The sequence below is a fragment of the Pleurodeles waltl genome, chromosome 3_1 (assembly GCF_031143425.1).
Source record: "Pleurodeles waltl isolate 20211129_DDA chromosome 3_1, aPleWal1.hap1.20221129, whole genome shotgun sequence".
In the NCBI taxonomy this organism is placed as follows: domain Eukaryota; kingdom Metazoa; phylum Chordata; class Amphibia; order Caudata; family Salamandridae; genus Pleurodeles; species Pleurodeles waltl.
Genome location: NC_090440.1, coordinates 1336676860 through 1336696265, shown reverse-complemented (window position 1 = coordinate 1336696265; position 19406 = coordinate 1336676860). Strand labels below are relative to the sequence as shown.

Genomic DNA, 19406 nt, shown 5'->3' with positions numbered 1-19406 from the left:
TGAGAGCCCCCCGGCTGCACGCGCTCTGTGCCCCTTGAGGCACCGGGCGCGCACCAGGTACAGGTGCTGCCCGCGCCGGCTGCACGGGGAGCCGTATCCACGACAGGCAATCATCACAAACACACAGCTCAACCTCCGATAGATAACCTCCCAACAATGTAACACCTCCACCCCTCAATGACAGGAGGCCGGCGGCCTCTCCGGGGCGGGGCCCCAGCCCTGCCTCCCCGGGAGTGGCTGCAACGGGTCGGGGAGGAGCCGGGGAGGAGCCCGGGAGGAGTCGAGCTCCTCGGCTCAGAGCACCGAACCCGGTCCTAGTGCGGAGCCAGGCAGTGGGGGGACGGCAGGGACTCGAAGCGCTACACCACCCCCGGGACTAGAGGCGCTATAAGCACCCCAGGGCGGCAAGGTGCTTTTATGGCATGTGGCTGGTAACCCTCCTCCTGCTGTACTCCGTCCACAAAGGTAGGCGGTCGGGTTTCCCCAGAGCTTATTCTCACTTTTTTACTCCACTTCTCTCAGCACTTCTATCTTTCGTGCAAAAAGGGGACGGGCATCCCGTTTTTCGCTTATTACATGGTACTTTGTTGATTGTTTTGCTATTTTGTGTTAATCGGTGGCTGTCCCTCCTGTTGTGTTAGGGTTCTGTTTCATTCTGCGTTCTTTTCTTTTTGGGGAAAGGCAGTTTTTTGTTTATTTACGAGGAAATACTGCAGCTCATTTCCTCGCCCCTTAAGCAGACAAAAGGAGGAAAATGCTAATTAGATGACTGATCGGCTGCCTGATCGTGAATAATTAATCGTGAATATTCCCACATCGGGTACGATATGCAAAAATGCAGATTAAAAAACGCAGGGTTTGGCGGATACGTGGCAGAAGAATGCTCCCTGATTGTGCGGTTTTCTAATTAGCCATAGCTTCCTAATGACTTCCCTAATGAGTGTGTTTTTCCCTGTTCTGCAGCCCCCACCTCACCTCTACATTCAGCCTCATTTAATCTCCCTGATGAGGCGGCAGGGTAGAGACCTGCTTCTGTTTAAAGGCTGGAGATGTGCGCCTGGCTCACGGGGGCTCGGATATGAGTCCCCAACTCACACCTCTGGGATGCAATGGCCGGGCGTCTAGGAAGGAGGCAGTTCTCGAAGGGCTCTGGGGTCGGGCAAAGTGCTTCGGACTTGTCTGGGTTCTGAGTTAGTCTCCCCCTTCCATAGCACCCATCGAATTCTTGAGTCTGTCTGTCTCTTTTGGAGAGGTCTCCAGGAGTCTTTGGCTTTGTCAGAGTGCTTGTCAGGTTGTTGTCGTCTCTGGTGTAACGATGGTTTGAGGGGGTCTCCTGCTACAGTGCTCTTGTCCTGTAGCATATAGAGGTGGGAAGGTGTGTCGTTACTCTGGTGGTCTCTAACCGTTCCGGAGAGGGTTCTCCTCTGGAGGTCAGATATGGTTTGAGGTAGTCTCTTGCTTCGGGGTGTCCGTTTCTGAGTGGGGTGGACGACTTTGGACGTAAAGACTGTCTCACCCTTGGGTGGTCTCCATACCGATGAGCGCAGGGTTGTTGCGGGGAGCAGGGTTTTCATTGCTAAGGTGGTCTCTTTGCTGGAGTGTACAGATGGCTTGCGGTGGTTTGGTGCGGAAGGCGCTGGATTTGCTTTGTGGGTCTGTGTGTCACGGAGGGTGGTTGGTGTGTTTGCTTTGGGGGTGTCTGAGTGCTGGCTAGAGAGTAGGCGTGGGTTCTGTTTGAGAGGATGTTGATTTGTTTTGTGATCTGAGTGTCACGCAGGATTGTGGGTTTGTTGCGAGGTGGGTGGGAGGAGGCTCGTTGTTGGACAGGGTTGTGCGTTTGGTGTTGTGTGAGTTGAATAGTACCGTGGGTTTGGTTTTGGGCTCTGAGAGTTGGTCAGGCTTGGGCAGCCGGATGTTGGACGGGGTTGTAGATTTGCTTTATGGGCTGAATGTTGGGTAGAGATGTGTGTTTGGATCGGAGGCTTCTGAGCGCAGGGCAGTTATGGATTTGTTTTGGGGGGTTCTAACTAAGGGGCAGGATTGTGGCGTTGGTTTGGGTGCTGGCTAGACAGTAGGTGTGGGTTCTGTTAGAAAGGAGTGTCGGTTTGTTTTTGAGAGTCTCTGATTGCTGAACAGGATTGAGGGTTTGGGGGTCTGTGCCTGGGCAGGGTTAGGGGAGGGGGCGTTCAGTGCTGGATTGGGGGCTCCGAGCGTTGGACGGGGCTGTGGCTTTAGTTTGGGCTAATTCTTATCGTGTATGTGGTTTGGAGGTTCCGACGTTACTTTGGTTTCAAGGGTGTTTTCCTGTTCGAAACGTACGCAGGTTTGATTTGGAGCAGGGCTCGCTGTAGATAGGCTACGGATGTGTTTTAGGGTGTAAGGTTGCTGGACAGTGCCAACATGACTCGTTTGAGCGAGTCGTGTGTTGCACAGGTCTGCAGGTTTGGATAAGGTGGGTTTCAGTTTGCTTGATAAGGCTTTATTTTTTGTGGATGGATACTGTTTGTAGACCATTACCGTGGTTTGGTTTCGGATGGGTCCATTCGCGACACCACTGTGGACCTATGTTGGGTCATGCTGGGGATTTTTTGAAAGGTGGGGCTTGATAAACAGCATTGAGTGTGGTTGATGTCTGGTGCTTGGGGATCCCATTACAAAACGATGTTTGGGGCTCAGTTAGAGGTCCGGTTTTCTTTTGGGCGGTACCTGATTGATATCAAGATGTTTTAGCTTGTGGTGTCGGAGGTGCATGTGATATTTGGCATTGTTTGTCCCCAGAGAGCCAAGAGAAAACATCTAAGCCCACTTGGCCCCGGTGTGCTGGTGTGGTCCTACCGCTGCATGGCGGGTAGGGGGAGGGGTTGCTGGCTACAGACGGAGACCACTTCCTCTCGCTACCTGGGCAAGTCTGGACATAACCCCTTTGTGGCAGCAGGAGGGTGGGGGCTGGGATTAAAATCACTGTCAAGGAATCGGTAGTAAGGCCTCACGTTGATGTTTTTACTAAAACGTGATTATAGAGGTTTTCTGAGTCAACATGATAAACGAAGTAGAACGAACCCGACAGTAGAGTCTAGAGCGTTTTGGGCTCTATGCTTAGACAGTGCTGTTGTCCTGGGCACGGCTGGGCCCCTGTGCTTTACCTCTGACCTGGAAAAAGTGGTACCCTACAAAACCTCTGTTCGTGGCATTGCCCGGCACCAGCATCAGCTAAAAAGACAAGCCCTGTGAGCATTACCTCTGCCACGCTTTGCGCTGAACTAACTCTACCCCTGGTAGGGCAGAACCCTGTCGACCTACCCTTGCATTAACCCTGACCTCGACAGAGGGAGCCCTTGAGCCTAACCCCTGAATAATGCCAGGCCTTCTTGTAGCAGCCACTTCTTGTGATGTAGGTTATGCTGGCATTGGTTGCACCCCGTGGGGACATTGTTTGCACCCTGTGGAGTCTTTGGTCGCATCTCCTGGTTTCATTGGTTGCATCCCATGGGGGCTTTGGTCACATCCCATGGCAGCATGCATATGCTAGGGCTCCTGGAACCTTGGAGATCTATGGCGGATACCTGTGCCTCTTGTATGAACTGCCTACAAGGCAGTCTCACTAGGCTGCTAAGTCTGACTTTTTGTTTGTATATAGGTTGCTTCTCAGCGTGCCTCTGCCGTGTTCTTCTTCCGCTGACCTGCCCTCTGTCTCGATCTTGGCTGCTGAACATTACAGCATCTTGTACCATAACGGTGCCTCTGAACCTCACCTCCATCTGCACTGTGATCACTGTGGCAAATGCCCAGTTGTAGGCTGTGGCAAGTCAACGGGGGCACACAAATTTGAATTTAGGCTCTTGAGGGTGACCCTATGCTTGGAAATCGATCTGCTTGGATTTTTGTTCTGGTGGTTTTGGCAACTGCATGAATTTGGGTTTCTGTGACTGCAGATGCTTTACTTTGGGCAACTATGTCTGGGGTAGACACGTGTAAGCCAGGATTTGGACACCTGTGGATTAATGCCCGGATGTGGACATCCATGCTTGGAGTAGATGCCTGGATTAGGACACCTTGCCCCATTTAGATGCCTGGATTTCAGTTTCCATATGCCTGGTTTTGGAACCCCAGTCTGGAGTGGATGCCTGGATTTAAACAACCCTGTCTGAAGGAAAAGCCTGGATTTAGATACCTCTGTCGGGTGGATGCCTGGAACTAGACACCCCTCTGTCTGGAGTGAGTGCCTGGGTACAGACACCCTTGTCTGGAGTCGATGCCTGGATGTGAACACCCCTCTCTGAGGTTGGTGCCTGGATTTGTACTCCCCTGTAGCTGTAGTAGATGTCTGGATTTGAACACCCAAATGCCAGGCTCTGGACAATCCTGTCCTGGGTGGATACCTGGATTTAGACACCTCTTTCTAGGTTAGTTTTCTGGATTTAGACATGTCTAATAGATGCCTGGATTTAGACATCCCTGTTTGGATTAGATGCCTAGATTTGAAACCCCCTGTCTGGGATAGATGCCTGCACTTGGACACCCAACTACCTGGTTTTGTACATGCTTGTCTGGGGTAGATACCTGGATTGAGACACCCCCTTGTAGGGTAGATGTCTTGATTTAAAACACCCCGGTACCTAGGGTGAATGCCTCTATCTAAACACATATGTTTCTGGTAGGTGACTGGAATTCAACACCCAAATTCCTGGATTTGCCCATCCTTTCCCGTGGCAGATGCTTGGATTTGGATTTCAAGGTTTGGGATAGATACCTGATTTAGTCTTCTTCTTTTGGGTCAGCTGCCTGGATCTGTACATCTAGGTCTGGGGCAGATGTCTAAAGTCACACGTTCTGGCCTGGGATGGATGCCTGGATTTCAAAAAACAACTCTGACAGCAGGCCTGGATTTTGGTTCTATGGTTGCAGTTGGGCTCCGTAGAATAGGTCCACAGGCCAGGATTTGGCCCCCATTGATTCAGATCAGATGTCTGGATTTGAGGCTGACAACATGGGGGAGGTGTACATACTTGGGTTTTGGTGTCTATGGTGATGTTTAGATTTGGGGTACTGGGTCATGATTTTGTGCCCTGATAACTGTAGTATTCTCCTGGATTTGGGACTAGATGACTTGGGCAGACGCCTGAAATTGCTCTCTATGCCTGGTGCCAGAACTCAAGTAACTGGTCAAATGTATGAATCCTGCCTCAAACTATCCAAAGTATTTTTTTTTAAAGTGACAGAAGGCTTGAATTAATCTCAGCCACTGGTAATTACTCGGGCTGCACCCCAGTCCAGCTTTACTTTGCACACAATGTCACCTCAGTGTGGACCCAGCAGTATGCAAATTAGTCTTGACCTGCTCCAGTCAGAACAGTTCAGCCCAAACTGCCAGGCCAGGTCTTCTCTGACCCAAAATACAAGCAACTCCAAACCGGCTATGCTCTTTTTAGGGTTTTCCAGTCATGTAGAACTTGGTTCTGGTGGCACAGCGTGCATGAGACTCTCGTCCCTGGCATACATGTCCCACTTGGGGTGTCGCACTGAGGTATATAAAAAGGTGTTGAATTGAATGCTTGAACTAATCTCAGCAACTGGTAATTACTAGGGTTGCATCCCAGTCTGTAGTTATTTTGCACACCATGCCACCCGAGTTTGGACTCTGCCCCTAACAGGGTAGATGCCTGGATTTGGGTCACAATAGCTGTGTTGGTTGCTTGATTTGGGCATGCATGAATGAGGATGATGCCTGGATTCATCCTGCTGAGAGCGTGTCAGATGTCGGAGTGTGGCCTTTGGATTAGGGAATGTATGTGAAGTTCAACGACCAATCTCTTTTCTTTCCGTGGCAGCAAAGCTTAAAGAGTGAGCCTTGGTCTTTCAATGTGTGTGAAGTTCATAGATTGAGCTTTGATCTTATGGTGTCATTGAAGCTCACAGAGAAAGCCCTGTGTTTTTTGATGTAATTGCAGCTCACAAACAAGCCATGCATTTGAATTATTAGTAAAGGTCACAGGATATGGCTTGCTCTTAACATGCCAATAAAGCTTACAAATGTATTAATTGTTATAAGTTTAGAGATGCCAGTGAAACTCGCAGAGGAAGCTGTGCCCTTAGGATGTTGGTGAAGCTCGCTCAATGAGCCCTGGTCTCAGGATATCGGTGAAACTCACAGAGAAAGCCCTGGTCTTAGAATGTAGGTGAAGATCATTCAGCGAGCCCTGATTTCAGTGAAGATCAGTCAGCGAGACCAGCTTTTAGGGTCAGTGCAGCTCACTCAGTGAGCCCTGCTCTCAGGTTGTCAGTAAAGCTTGCAGGGCGAGCCTTGCTCTTAGGAAGTCAGTGAAATTAATTTAGAGAGGTCTGTCCTTTAGGGTGTCAGTGAGGCTCGCAGAGCAAGCCCTGCGCTTAGCATTTTCGATGAAGCTAACCTAGCAAGCCTTGTTCTTAGAATGTCAGTGAAAATCACTCACTGAGCCCTGCTGTTAGGATTTCTGGGAAGCTCACTCAGTGAGCCCTGCTTTTGGAATTTCAGTGAAGCTCATGCAGCGAGCTCTGCTCTCAGGATGTCAGTTAGGCTCACAGTGAGAGCCCTTCCCTTAGCATGTTGGAGAAGTTCACAAGGAGCACCCTGCCCATGGGATGTCGGTGAAGCTCAGAGAGAGAGCCCTGCTCCTAGGATGTCTGTGAAGTTCACAGGAGCCATGCTCTTAGGATGTCAGGAAAGCTCACATAATCTCTGCTCTTAGGATATCAGTGAAGCTCACAAAGCCCTGCTCTTTGGATGTTGATGAAGCTCACAGGAGCTGTGCTCTTAAGATGTCGGTGAAACTCACAGGAGCTGTGCTCTTAGGATGTTTGTGAAGCTCACAAAGCCCTGCTCTTAAGATGTCAGTGAAGCTCACAGGAGCCCTGCTGTTAGGATGTCGATGAAGCTCTTAGGAGCCCTGCTGTTAGGATGTCGATGAAGCTCTTAGGAACCATGCAACTAGGATGTCGGTGAAGCTCACAGGAGCCGTGCTCTTAGGATGTCGCTGAAGCTCACAGGAGCCGTGCTCTTAGGATGTCGCTGAAGCTCACAGGATCCGTGCTCTTAGGATGTCGCTGAAGCTCACAGGATCCGTGCTCTTAGGATGTCGCTGAAGCTCACAGGATCCGTGCTCTTAGGATGTCGCTGAAGCTCACAGGATCCGTGCTCTTAGGATGTCGCTGAAGCTCACAGGATCCGTGCTCTTAGGATGTCGCTGAAGCTCACAGGATCCGTGCTCTTAGGATGTCGCTGAAGCTCACAGGAGCCGTGCTCTTAGGATGTCGGTGAAGCTCACAGGAGCCGTGCTCTTAGGATGTCGGTGAAGCTCACAGGCGCCGTGCTCCTAGGATGTCGGTGAAGCTCATGAATCCCTGCTCTTAAGATGTCAGTGAAGCTCTTAGGAACCATGCAACTAGGATGTCGGTGAAATTCACAGGTGCCGTGCTTTTAAGATGTCGGTGAAGCTCACAGAACCGTGCTACTAGGATGTCTGTGAAGCTCACGGAGTCCTGCTTGTAGGATGTCTGTGAAGCTCACGGAGTCCTGCTTGTAGGATGTCAGTGAAGCTCGCCTAACAAGGGGTATCAGTGAAGCTGAAAGAGCGAGACTTGCTGTTCGTACGTCATTGAAGCTCACAGAGCGAGCCATGTTTGTGAAGCTCGGGGGACGATGTGGCTCTAGGGACTCAGCTCAACGGGCAAGCCTTGTCCTTGGATGTCAGTAAATCTCGGAGTTCGAGCTCCCCTGTCCGAAGCAGATATGTGATTAAAGCCTTGCTCTTCCACCGAGCTTGCCCTGCGTGATCTGCTCTCTTAGTCCGCTCCAGAAGGATGCCTAGTGCATTTTTGACTCGTGCGTCCGTTTCAATTGCTCGCGGGCCAAATGCAGTACCACAATTTGGATTTACAACTGTAATTACGCCTTGGAGAAGGTGATACTTGAGCCAGAACCGGCTGATGGCGACCTTTCGATGTCCCCTTGCCTGGGAGAGTTTACGACATATTTAAATCCGCGGCGTGGGGTTAAGGACAAGTGGGAGGTTTGATATACGAGTGTACACTTCCTAACCTGCCCCTGTGTCCAGGAGCCAGCTGCTCGCGAACAGGCCCTCGTGCCAAGAACTCGCGCATCCCGTGTGTGACGAGCGAGGGATTTCCTTCCCTCAAAATATTACGCAGTGACCCAATCTGGGCCCTCAAATTAGCTCTTGTGCATCAGAGAACTGCTCCCCCCCCCCCACCACCACCACCACCAGGCGGGGCCACAGGGTTATCACACCCTCTGCGTTTATAATCTTTCGACTTTTGGGAAAATATTCGGGTTTTACTCTCTCCTTTTTATTTTTTTTATTTTAAAGATCTATACTTCGAGCTCACTCTCCTAATAATGATTTCCTGGTAATGATGCCCAAAGCGGCTGGGGAAGAGTTCCGGAATGTTTTTTAATCGAAAAAATTTTTTCTCAGAAATCTGCATAGTGCGTCGCGAAAAAAGAGAGGCGCACACTTTCGCTTGCCGAGTGTGCCATGTATATTTTGTGTTGTATGATTTCCAAGAAGGAGCGGATGTCTTACTGGTAAACATCTCTCCCTTCGCCAGTCCTGCCTCTCCCCAACACCCACCCTTGCATCTGGTCTCCCGGGAGAACGTTCTAGCCCTGGGAGGTTTTGAAGTCGATGTAAAAGCGCCCATAAAAAGCCCCGTGTAATGCTGTCAATGCGGAATACATTTTAGCTCATGGCCTTGCAGTCTGTGCGCCGGTTGCGATGCCCTTCACGCCACGAACCCCGTTTTAAGGGGACGGGAAGGCACCTGGGTTTCGGATGGTCGAGCCTGATGGCTTTGTATCCGGGGAAGTAGGACCGGCTGAGCCCACGAGACCGATGGTCGACTGCCCTTGACATTTCCAGATTGTATTTTGGTTCCATGGAATTCTGAGACAAGAAGACGAGTAGTGTTTACGCTGGCAGAAAAATTGTGCCAAAGCAACACACTTGAGGATGGCGCAAAGAGAGTTAGGGTGGCAAAGCAGGTTTCAAACCAGGAAGGGAAGTGTTAAGAATGCGTACCTTTTCGTAGGGGGCAACGTTTCTGCACCGGGCATGAACATTTGTTCTACTGAGTGAGCTCATTTTTGTTCGGTAATGACAGCCTGGTCCATAAATGGAAAATAACTGAAACCAGGAGATATTGCTAGCGGTAATCATGGGTCTGATCACTATTAGGAGTGGTGAACTTTGCATACAAACTTGCTAGTTCAGTTCAACCTACACCTGTCTTTAGTCTTGCTTTCGTTATCAAGTGTGCTCTTGGCTTGGTCTGTTTCTGTTCTACTCAGGATCAATTTCCTTTCCTGCGACGTTTTGTTTCTATCCAGCTAATCTTTTATTTGTCTACCTGTCCCTTTCCTGAGCCTGGTTCTCTCACCTGTGGTCCACATTAAAGCCCAGTGCCGACTGCTTGGATCTATAGACCGCAACAACTTCCCAAGACATCAGCCAATACAAGTACCTAAGCACACTGCCTTGGACTCGCACTTTACCTTTGGTGGGAGAGCCGTCATCCTTTCTTTATAATCCCTGATGTCCACACCCCTGCCTCTGGCTTCAATTTAACCTGGTGGTGTTCTTATTCAAGAAACTGTCAGGAGATTACCTTGGTAAATGTAGGGCATTGCACATCACAAAGAACAGGAACGGCTGTGATATTCACAGGCAAGCAAGACGCCTGGATCCCTAAAAGCACATGTGTAAGAGTTGAGTGGGGATGCTCTGTCAAAACACCCTTTAAATGTGGAGGTTCAGTAGCTCTGTAAAGAGATGATGAACCAATCGTTGGTGGTATTGCCATTATGCTGGTTGGCCGCACGCCATTGAGCCAAGTTCTTTTTACCATTAGTGTGGGGAACCTTTGAGGTTGGGCACCCACTATGTAGGGGAGCCTGTCTTCATTGCATTGGCGAGTCTTCAGCATTGTGTTTGACAGCACATTGGTACTGCATTGGGGTACCAGTCACTGTGCCGAATGTAATCCTTGAGCGTGATTTGGTAATGATTCCCCAATATGCTGTGGCTTCAGGAGGTAACTATCTTATGTCCGATGGTTACTGGCTGACCTTGTACATGTAAGAGGAGTGGGCACTGCTGAGGTCATGCATGTGTGCATTCTTGCCTTAGGCCTATTCTTGAAGCATAACATGAGATCTAGTTTCACCACCAGACCAGGTAATGCAGAGGTTGCACCAGGAGCAATGTCTATTGCTGAGGCACCTCTACAGGTAAATCAACAGTTTTGGAGGCCACATCTTGAAATTCCATCTAGTTCTGAAGGCCACATTTGGTTATTGTGACTTTGGTTCTAGAGAGCTCATCTGGATTATCATGTCCAGGCTCGGAGGACATTTTTGGAGTATTGTTGTGGTGGCTGCAGCTGGAACACTGTGCTGAGTTTCAGAGACTGTCACTGCAAAATTGTCCAGTTCTGTAGGTCAAATTTGGAGCCTGGTATTTTTTGTTCTGGCAGGTGTAGCTGATGTATTGTTAAGTTTATGGATTTTGTGACCGGAGTATTGCACCTCCTGTCTTAGAAGCCACCTCTGAAGTATCGTGTCCAGGTCTGAATGCAACATATTTTGTCTACTGTTCTGAAGGCAAATCCATTGTTCTTAACACTGTGCCTGGGGTATTGCATGCAGTTTTAATGACTGCAAGGAGAGTATTGCGCCTACTCTTCTGGCGGCTTTGTCAGGAGACTGGTGTCAATGGTACTAGAAGCACCTCCTCTCTCCTTGCATGCACAGCGCTCCAAAGTGGCTGATTTGTTACCACAATTTCAAGCACCAAAATAAATATATAAAAAGAGAAGGCTCGGGGGTAAGAGATCAAAGTATGAAACTTTGAGGCCCAAGGTTAACATTTTACTAATTTATGTTATTTATTCACACAAATTGTAGCGAGAGAAAGGAGCATGCTGCAGATGCAGTGGTGGAGTACAAAACCGTGATTGTTTATAAAATGGGGTGGTCTGGACATAGGGTAACAATGGTAATGAAAAGCAGGGGAGAAGGTGAACACTGTGTAAGTCTGTGTGTCGAGAGAAGGGAGGTAAATGCCTCGGTTAGTGTGACCACCTCACTCCAAGTCATTACTGACACTTTCTCCAGTCATGCATAGAACCCGGATACCTCCAGTAGGCACCTGCCCCAACACCCGCCAAATGCAAACCGACAGAGTCTGATTGTCTTTGGTTTTGGAAGAATTTTTATTTACAAATGCCAATTAATTAAACTCATAATCTTAAGAAACATATCATGCAAGTAATTTTTCAGTCATTTCATAAATCTCATAACTCATGATAATGACATAACCGAGGATCCTCCCGTGTCCCAAACACCGTTGGACCACACAGGTGAACCTTACTTCACCTGTATCCTTGGGGGCAGAGGGGGAGCGTTCCCAACACCTCACTGTCCCTTGTCCTCGTGCTCCAGGTTCCCCCCAACACCAAGCTGCCATGGGGGTGCTACGGGGTGGCCAGGAGCGGAAGCCCCGTGCTCACCCCAGCGATCTGGGCACCCTAACCCCCAATCTGGTGTGTACATCTGCCGGTTGATGCAGGACTGCAGGATCCTACCTTTGGTGTTGTCCAGGTTACCCTGCCTTGTGTACCCCTCTGTTGCTTAGGTTGAATTTATTATCTCATCTCACAACCTAGTATTCCAACACCCACATTATCCTCAATCTCATGTGTAAGGGATGGGAGGGTGGGTAATGCTGGTCACTGGTCCTCGCTGCCCACCCAACATCCCCCAAAAAGGTTGAGGCCTGATCTGAGGGGGCACTTAAATACCCCCCCAACGGATACGGCCGTGCAGGCGGCGACTGGAAGTAACCCCCCTCTAATTCCTGCTCTTCTGCCCTCGTGCCTCGTGAAAGGGTGGAAGCACCAGGTCAGCCAACGTAGGAGCAGTGCTCGGGGCCCAGGCCACGGCAGCCCTGTGTCCTATGCACCGTGCCCCCACAATAGGAGGGGGGGGGGCGCTCTATCACTTTTCACCTACAAAGCGTTTGTGTTAGTTTAAGTATTTAATTGGAAGCAAAACAAGACTGCAACACCCAGAATGCACTAGGCTATCACAGAAAAGTCCAGGACTGGAAACAGTGTTTGTAAAGGTGTGAAAAGAGGCGGTAGCCCTACTTAGTAGTCTTTTTATCTCAGGCTCACTGATGCTTTGGGGGTGGGAAATTGAGATGAGGTGGCTCTTGCCTTTCTTGATGCTTTCTCAAACAAATTCCTTATTGTCTTAGAGGGGTGTCGTCCACTGCGCCGAGTGGTTTACATTCAGCACCTCTAAATTTAAACACATCACACCCCTTTTGTTTAAGCTGCACATCTTATCTCATCCCCTCCGGCATTTGTTTATTGCCTTGCTAAACTGTTTGTATATCATGTGTTCTGCCATTAGTAGGCACGATCACACCCTGGCCTCAAGGATTCCATTATAGCCCAGACTGATTTGTGGTTGTTTGGGGTGAATCATCAGTGGTCTCGCTTTGGTTCATGTGCTGCTTTAAGGTTTACTGCATCATTTGTAAGCAGGCCACTAAAATTGTGTAATTCTGCTGCTGTGCTGAATGCCTCATAAATATGGATTTACCACATAATCCACCATCTGCTGTATAATCTGCAGATATATGCAAAAATGTTATTTTTTTTTTCTAGTTTAAATAGATCTGAAGATACCAAGAATTCTCTATATGGAATACCTGCCATTTTGCAAATTTGAATTGGCTATTTTCTACCTGCTGATAGCAATGTTTGTTTATAAATTGGATGTGAATTTTGTACAAATAGTGTTAGTAACCCCATTGTGTCCTTAACTGTTGACGGATTGGGGAAGTACTTTTCCATTTTGTTAATAGGTGGAATCAAAAACCTTGAATTATAGGTGAAAGGAAGATTCCAAAACATTTTGCATCGCTATTTAAGGTATAATGTCCTGAATGTTGTAAAGGCCTACGTAGTGACGTATAAATGTGAAATATGTAGTGTAGCATAATTGTTCACCAGATCTTGTTTCATAAAAAATGGTTACATATAGGCTTGTATTTTTCTGTTTGCAGTGTTGCGTGCATTTTACTCAAACTAGATTACTGGGAAGTATGTGTTAAATATTAATGACCTAAAGATCATATGACGCTATGCAGGAAAAATATTGTTAATCCTTTTTTCAGTAACATCTGTTCAATGTATTCAGTTCATATTCTTTCTTTCCTGTCTCTTGTAAATATTGGGATCAAATCAGGATATGACAAACTGTCACAAAAGCAATATAATAGTGCCACGGATTGTGATGTATATTTACCCTTCAATCGCATACTGTACTACATAATGTGCCTTTTTCATGCACACATAACTCAGTCTACACAGCTGTGCTTTATGATCCTGAATTGTGACAAAATTTCACATTTCCCACCTGTAGGGTATCTTTCCATAAGAATTTGCCTTTTTGGTGTAGAAGATATAGTTCTCAAAGAGGATTCTTCCACAGCCAGGATATTGCTTGTTTTGAGATTCCTTGCTTTTGTAAAGCTGTGTTCTTCAGGCCTTTCGATATTCTGAGATTTGATTACCTTTATACCAAATGTGAAATGTCAGGTGACCTGCCGGTTGTTCAAACCAGGTCAGGTGAAGTCCTGGTTGCTGTATAATTTTATGACCTTTAGAATAACTAGATGACATCTTGGACCACTACCGTCCAGTGGACATCTAGTGTCCTCTGGATTGTCTGGGAAAGTCTAGCCTCCATGCTGTCCAACTAATGTTGGAAGATGTCTGGGTAACCAGAAATGTTCTGAAGATCCACATACTTAACTGGACGATCCTGACAAGTTCTGTGCTTCCTTTAGAACCAGATCCCGATCCTCACAAGTTATGTGATTCTTTGAGAACCAGAGACCCTGGTTACCTACAAGCTCCACACTGCTGTTCTAAACTCACGTGGAGTGTCCATGGAAGGTCTCTCGAACTCCTGAATGCAGAGAATGACTGTGATGTAAAACAGTATTGAAGCTCCCCTGCGAGTGAAATGTCATTTACCAATTTCATTTGGCAACTTTGGCATTTTTGTCATCGTAACAAGTTGAAGAGCTAATGCAAGGACCAAACAGGGTGGAATGCAAACCGTCACTGGGCCTAACCAGCCATGTTAGTAGGTATGCAGGTATAGGCCCCACGTGAGATATACAGGAAGGCCTGTTCCATAACATATCCATAACTCTGACAATCCTTGATTTATAAACGTTGCAACAAATCTAATTAGCGCAATAATACCATCTATGTCGTGTGACAGTACAATGACTCAATTGAAACCATTTCAAACAGCCCACTCAACATGTGGCACAACACGAAGGTCACCTTCCTCCAATCTGCTGTTAAGTTCTTGAACAACATGGAATGTATCTTTTAAATATATCTCTGCAGGCACCAGCTCCTCACTGACAATCATTAAACTTGCAATGATTGGAAATTCAGTGTTCACTGGCGCATCAGCAATATTTGGTGAGTTAACATCTCCAAGTTCATGTAGCTTTCTGTTGGTGACCAGATTTTATCAAGTTGCACAGGTATCTGTGTCAAATTTTTGATGTAGGGACTGTCATTTGTCCCACTTGTAGACATTTGTCTGATTCTCTCACGCTCTTTGACAGGTAGGTCTGTCAAAGACTATGTGCAGTTCTTGCAAGGTGCACACTGACTTTGATATCTGTGTAACAGTCTGACTACCTCTTTGAAGTTTTGCATGGATGAAATCTTGACCATTCCCAACTGTGGCATATAATCAGAACAACAGCAGTTTTCAATGAGGACACCTTTTCAAATTGAAACTCTTCGGGTGAAAGGTTTTTTTTTTGAGTTCTTGAACGGGTTTGTCCTTTGCTGGTTTGGTTGCAGCATCTCCATCAAATAATGCATTTGTTAAAAGAAGATCATGCAACAGAATGTCCTTGATAAATTCACCCCTTTCTTTTCATATATCCATTTCTCTATCTGCTTGTGAAAATTGTTTTTTTATAACCTGTTTTGTAGTGAGTGGGTGGATGAAACTCCTACTAAAGCAATTATAGTGTCGAAGCTTAGCTTTAGTGATTATATCAAACAGTTTTTTTCTTTTAATACCAATCTCTTCTTCTTCAGTTCTGCATATATTGTTTCGATCTATGTTCTAGGACATCTAGAAGACGTGTCTATATACCGTTATCCACATATTGTTTGGTCACAAAGTTGTGTAGTCGCAGAGGGTTAGTCATTACAAAGAGGTTTCCATGCTGCTGCATGAAATGAAGAAGGCTGTCGACATGTTTATTAAAACGTTCCCCTCTCTGTCCCACAAGTTCGTAGTGCGGAACACTTTCACAATAGTCCATTAATTTTGAATTTGTCATATCTTTGAAAACATTGCAAAGGGCTTCATGGTAAACTAGCTGCCACTTAGTAACATATTCACATTTACGTGCCTGACCAACAATTCCCTTGGAGTTTTTCTGTGATCTCTGGATCATCTGTTCTAGTTTCATATCTGGAGCCACAGCATTGAACCTTCCTTCTCTGTCTTTCACCACAAAATGTCTTTGAATTAATTTTCTTTAGAGGTATGGTCATTCCAATACTAGCTTCTTCACGCTTTCCAAATACCAGGACCCTTATCTCAGGTACTTTATGTAATTGAATTCATGAAACACCGTAATCAGTTACTCCACAGTCTTTATGTGCAGCTCCCAATCATATTCCCTATCAGCATGTACCAAGTTTATCACTAGAGCTATCATTTGTAAAACATTTCCCCAGTATATGCAAAGTTCTGCTTTTTCTTGACATTCTTTGACATACACTTGTTTTTCAGGTTTTCTGATTTTGAACTGAGTGTACTGAACATTGCCAGGCTTTGCATTATGTCTTTTGAATGAAGTGCACCCTGTGCCTTGCTCACTTCTGATATAAGAAGTGCAAAACCTAATTTGTCATTCTTGTTCCAGAAAACATTTCAATGCAATGTTTATGTAGCCTCAGAAATGTTGAGCATACCTTGTAAAGAACGAGCATAATGAGTTCCACTCAATACTGAATGGACAGTTTCGCTTTCAAAGATTTCAGCCTCAATAAGAGCATTGTGTTCGATGGCATGTGTAGCTGCAGATACACATGCTGTGCACAGTCCGCCGTCTGGTGTTGGGCTCGGAGTGTTACAAGTTGTTTTTCCTCGAAGAAGTCTTTTCGAGTCACGAGACCGAGGGACTCCTCCCACTTCCATTCCATTGCGCATGGGCGTCGACTCCATCTTAGATTGTTTTTTTTCCGCCATCGGGTTCGGACGTGTTCCTTTTCGATCCGTGTTTCGGGTCGGAAAGTTAGTTAGAATCTCGGAAAAAAACGTCGGTATTGTTTGCGTTCGGTATCGGGTTAGTTAGAACAAATCGACACCGAATTTTGAAGAGCTCCGGTGGCCCTTCGGGGTTTTTTCGATCCCCTGTCGGGGCCTGGTCGGCCCGGCCACGTGCGACTTCAAGGCTCATGGAACGGACCCCATTCCGCTTCTGCACAAAATGCCATCACAAGTATCCGTATATGGATCACCATCTGGTCTGTAACTTGTGCTTGTCCCCCGAGCACAAGGAGGATACTTGTGAAGCCTGTCGAGCGTTTCGGTCGAGGAAGACGCTGAGAGACCGAAGAGCCAGGAGACTACAAATGGCGTCCACGCCGACAGGTCAAGATCGTTTCGAGGAGGAAGAAGAAGCTTTCTCCGTCCGCGAGTCGGATTCAGAAGAACTCGACGCCGAAGAAACAACCAAAACCGTGAGTAAGACGTCGAAAATCAAGACTCACGAGAAGTCTACAAAAGCCCAGGGGACGCCACCGCCAACAGGCCATGGCTTAACCCGAAAAATAGGTGACCCATCCAAGGCACTGAAAAAGGGCATGCTGGTGTCGAAGTCATCTGACTCTGGTCGAGATACCGCCACACAGCAACCTCGGAGCCGAGACAGCGGCTCCGAGAAACTTCGGCACAGAGACAGCGGCACCGAAGAATTTCGGCACCGAGACACCACGCCGAAAACAAAGAACGTTTCTTCGGAGCCTAAAAAGACTTCCGAAAAGGTTTCGGTTCCGAAACAGCCAGCCTTGGAGCCGAAAACTAGTTCCTATACAGAGGAACAAGGATTAACCTCCCAATTACATAGATTTGGAGAGGAGCTTCAATCTGTAGAGCCTGACTACACACAAAGAAGGCTTCATATTCATGAGGACACAGGGAAGATAACCACTCTTCCCCCAATCAAAATAAAAAGGAAACTTGCCTTTCAACAAAAGGACAAGCAACCACAGGCAAAGGTGGCAAAGAAAACAACCCCACCACCGTCTCCACCACCATCAATACATGCATCACCAGCAACAACTCCACCACTGATGCACTCACCAGCTCATACCACAATGAGTCAGGATGATCCCGATGCATGGGACCTCTACGATGCTCCAGTGTCTGACAATAGCCCAGACTCTTATCCTACAAAACCGTCACCACCTGAGGACAGTACATCCTATACACAGGTGGTCGCAAGGGCAGACGAGTTTCACAATGTGTCCTTACATTCGGAACCAATTGAGGATGACTTTCTCTTTAACACCCTATCCTCCACCCATAGCCAGTATCAAAGCCTTCCCATGCTCCCAGGAATGCTAAGACATTCAAAACAAATATTTCAGGATCCAGTTAAAGGCAGAGCCATAACTCCAAGGGTGGAGAAAAAATATAAACCACCGCCCACTGATCCAATATATATTACAACACAACTAACACCAGACTCAGTAGTTGTGGGGGCAGCTCGTAAGAGAGCCAACTCTCATACCTCAGGCGACGCACCACCTCCAGACAAGGAGAGCCGCAAATTTGATGCTGTGGGAAAAAGGGTTGCAGCACAAGCAGCAAATCCGTGGCGTATCGCCAATTCACAAGCACTTTTGGCAAGATACGACATGGCTCATTGGGATGAAATGCAACATTTCATCGAACACTTACCCAAGGAGTTCCAAAAAAGAGCGCAACAGGTGGTGGAAGAGGGACAAAGTATCTCAAATAATCAGATACGGTCTTCCATGGATGCAGCAGATACAGCTGCAAGGACAATAAACACTGCAGTCACAATACGAAGGCACGCATGGCTGCGCACTTCTGGGTTCAAACCGGAAATCCAGCAGGCTGTGCTCAATATGCCGTTTAATGAACAGCAATTGTTTGGGCCGGAGGTAGACACTGCCATCGAAAAACTCAAGAAGGACACCGATACAGCCAAAGCCATGGGCGCACTCTACTCCCCGCAGAGCAGAGGCACATTTCGGAAAACACCTTTTAGGGGAGGGTTTTGAGGTCAACTCACAAAAACCACAACCTCACAAACCAGGCCTACCTACCAGGGTCAATATCAGAGGGGAGGTTTTCGGGGGCAATTTAGAGGGGGCCAATTCCCAAAAAATCGAGGAAAATTCCAAGGCCCCAAAACCCCTCAAAATAAGCAGTGACTCACAAGTCACACACCCCCATCACATAACACCTGTGGGGGGAAGACTAAGCCAATTTTACAAACTTTGGGAGGAAATAACAACAGACACTTGGGTCTTAGCAATTATCCAGCATGGTTATTGCATAGAATTTCGCCAATTCCCTCCAAACGTCCCACCGAAAACACACAATATGTCAAAACAACATATAGATCTTCTAGGACTAGAAGTTCAAGCATTGCTACAAAAGGACGCAATAGAATTAGTACCAATTCAACAAAAAAACACAGGAGTTTACTCACTGTACTTTCTAATACCCAAAAAGGACAAAACTCTGAGACCAATACTAGATCTCAGAACACTAAATACCTACATAAAATCAGACCACTTTCACATGGTCACGTTACAAGACGTAATACCACTGCTCAAACAGCAAGACTACATGACAACATTAGATCTAAAAGATGCGTATTTCCATATACCAATACATCCTTCACACAGGAAATACCTAAGGTTCGTATTCCAAGGAATACATTACCAATTCAAAGTGTTGCCATTCGGAATAACAACTGCGCCAAGAGTTTTTACAAAATGCCTGGCAGTAGTAGCTGCACATATCAGAAGGCAGCAAATACATGTGTTCCCGTACTTAGACGACTGGTTAATCAAAACCAACACGCTAAAACAGTGTTCACAGCACACAAAATATGTCATACAAACCCTTCACAGGCTAGGTTTCTCCATCAACTACGCGAAGTCACACCTTTTGCCGTGTCAAATGCAGCAATACTTAGGAGCGACAATCAACACAGCAAAAGGGATTGCCACTCCAAGTCCACAACGGG

At 47.0% G+C, this 19406-nt stretch overlaps 1 protein-coding gene across 3 annotated transcripts in view; it reads left to right on the top strand.

Moving 5' to 3' along the window:
• Window positions 1-282: 282 nt before the first annotated feature.
• The window catches only part of DSCAML1 (DS cell adhesion molecule like 1), a 468701-nt gene continuing 449577 nt past the window's right edge, over window positions 283-19406 (top strand). For 2 of the 3 annotated variants that reach the window (XR_011201525.1, XM_069224723.1), the window contains exon 1: window positions 311-465. Coding sequence is in view for 2 of the 3 variants with exons in the window: in XM_069224723.1 (XP_069080824.1) it covers window positions 423-465 (43 nt within the window). In the remaining variant the exon portion in view is untranslated. Of the gene's footprint in view, window positions 466-19406 lie in introns of all 3 variants that reach the window. The other variant, XM_069224722.1, reaches the window with a different exon arrangement.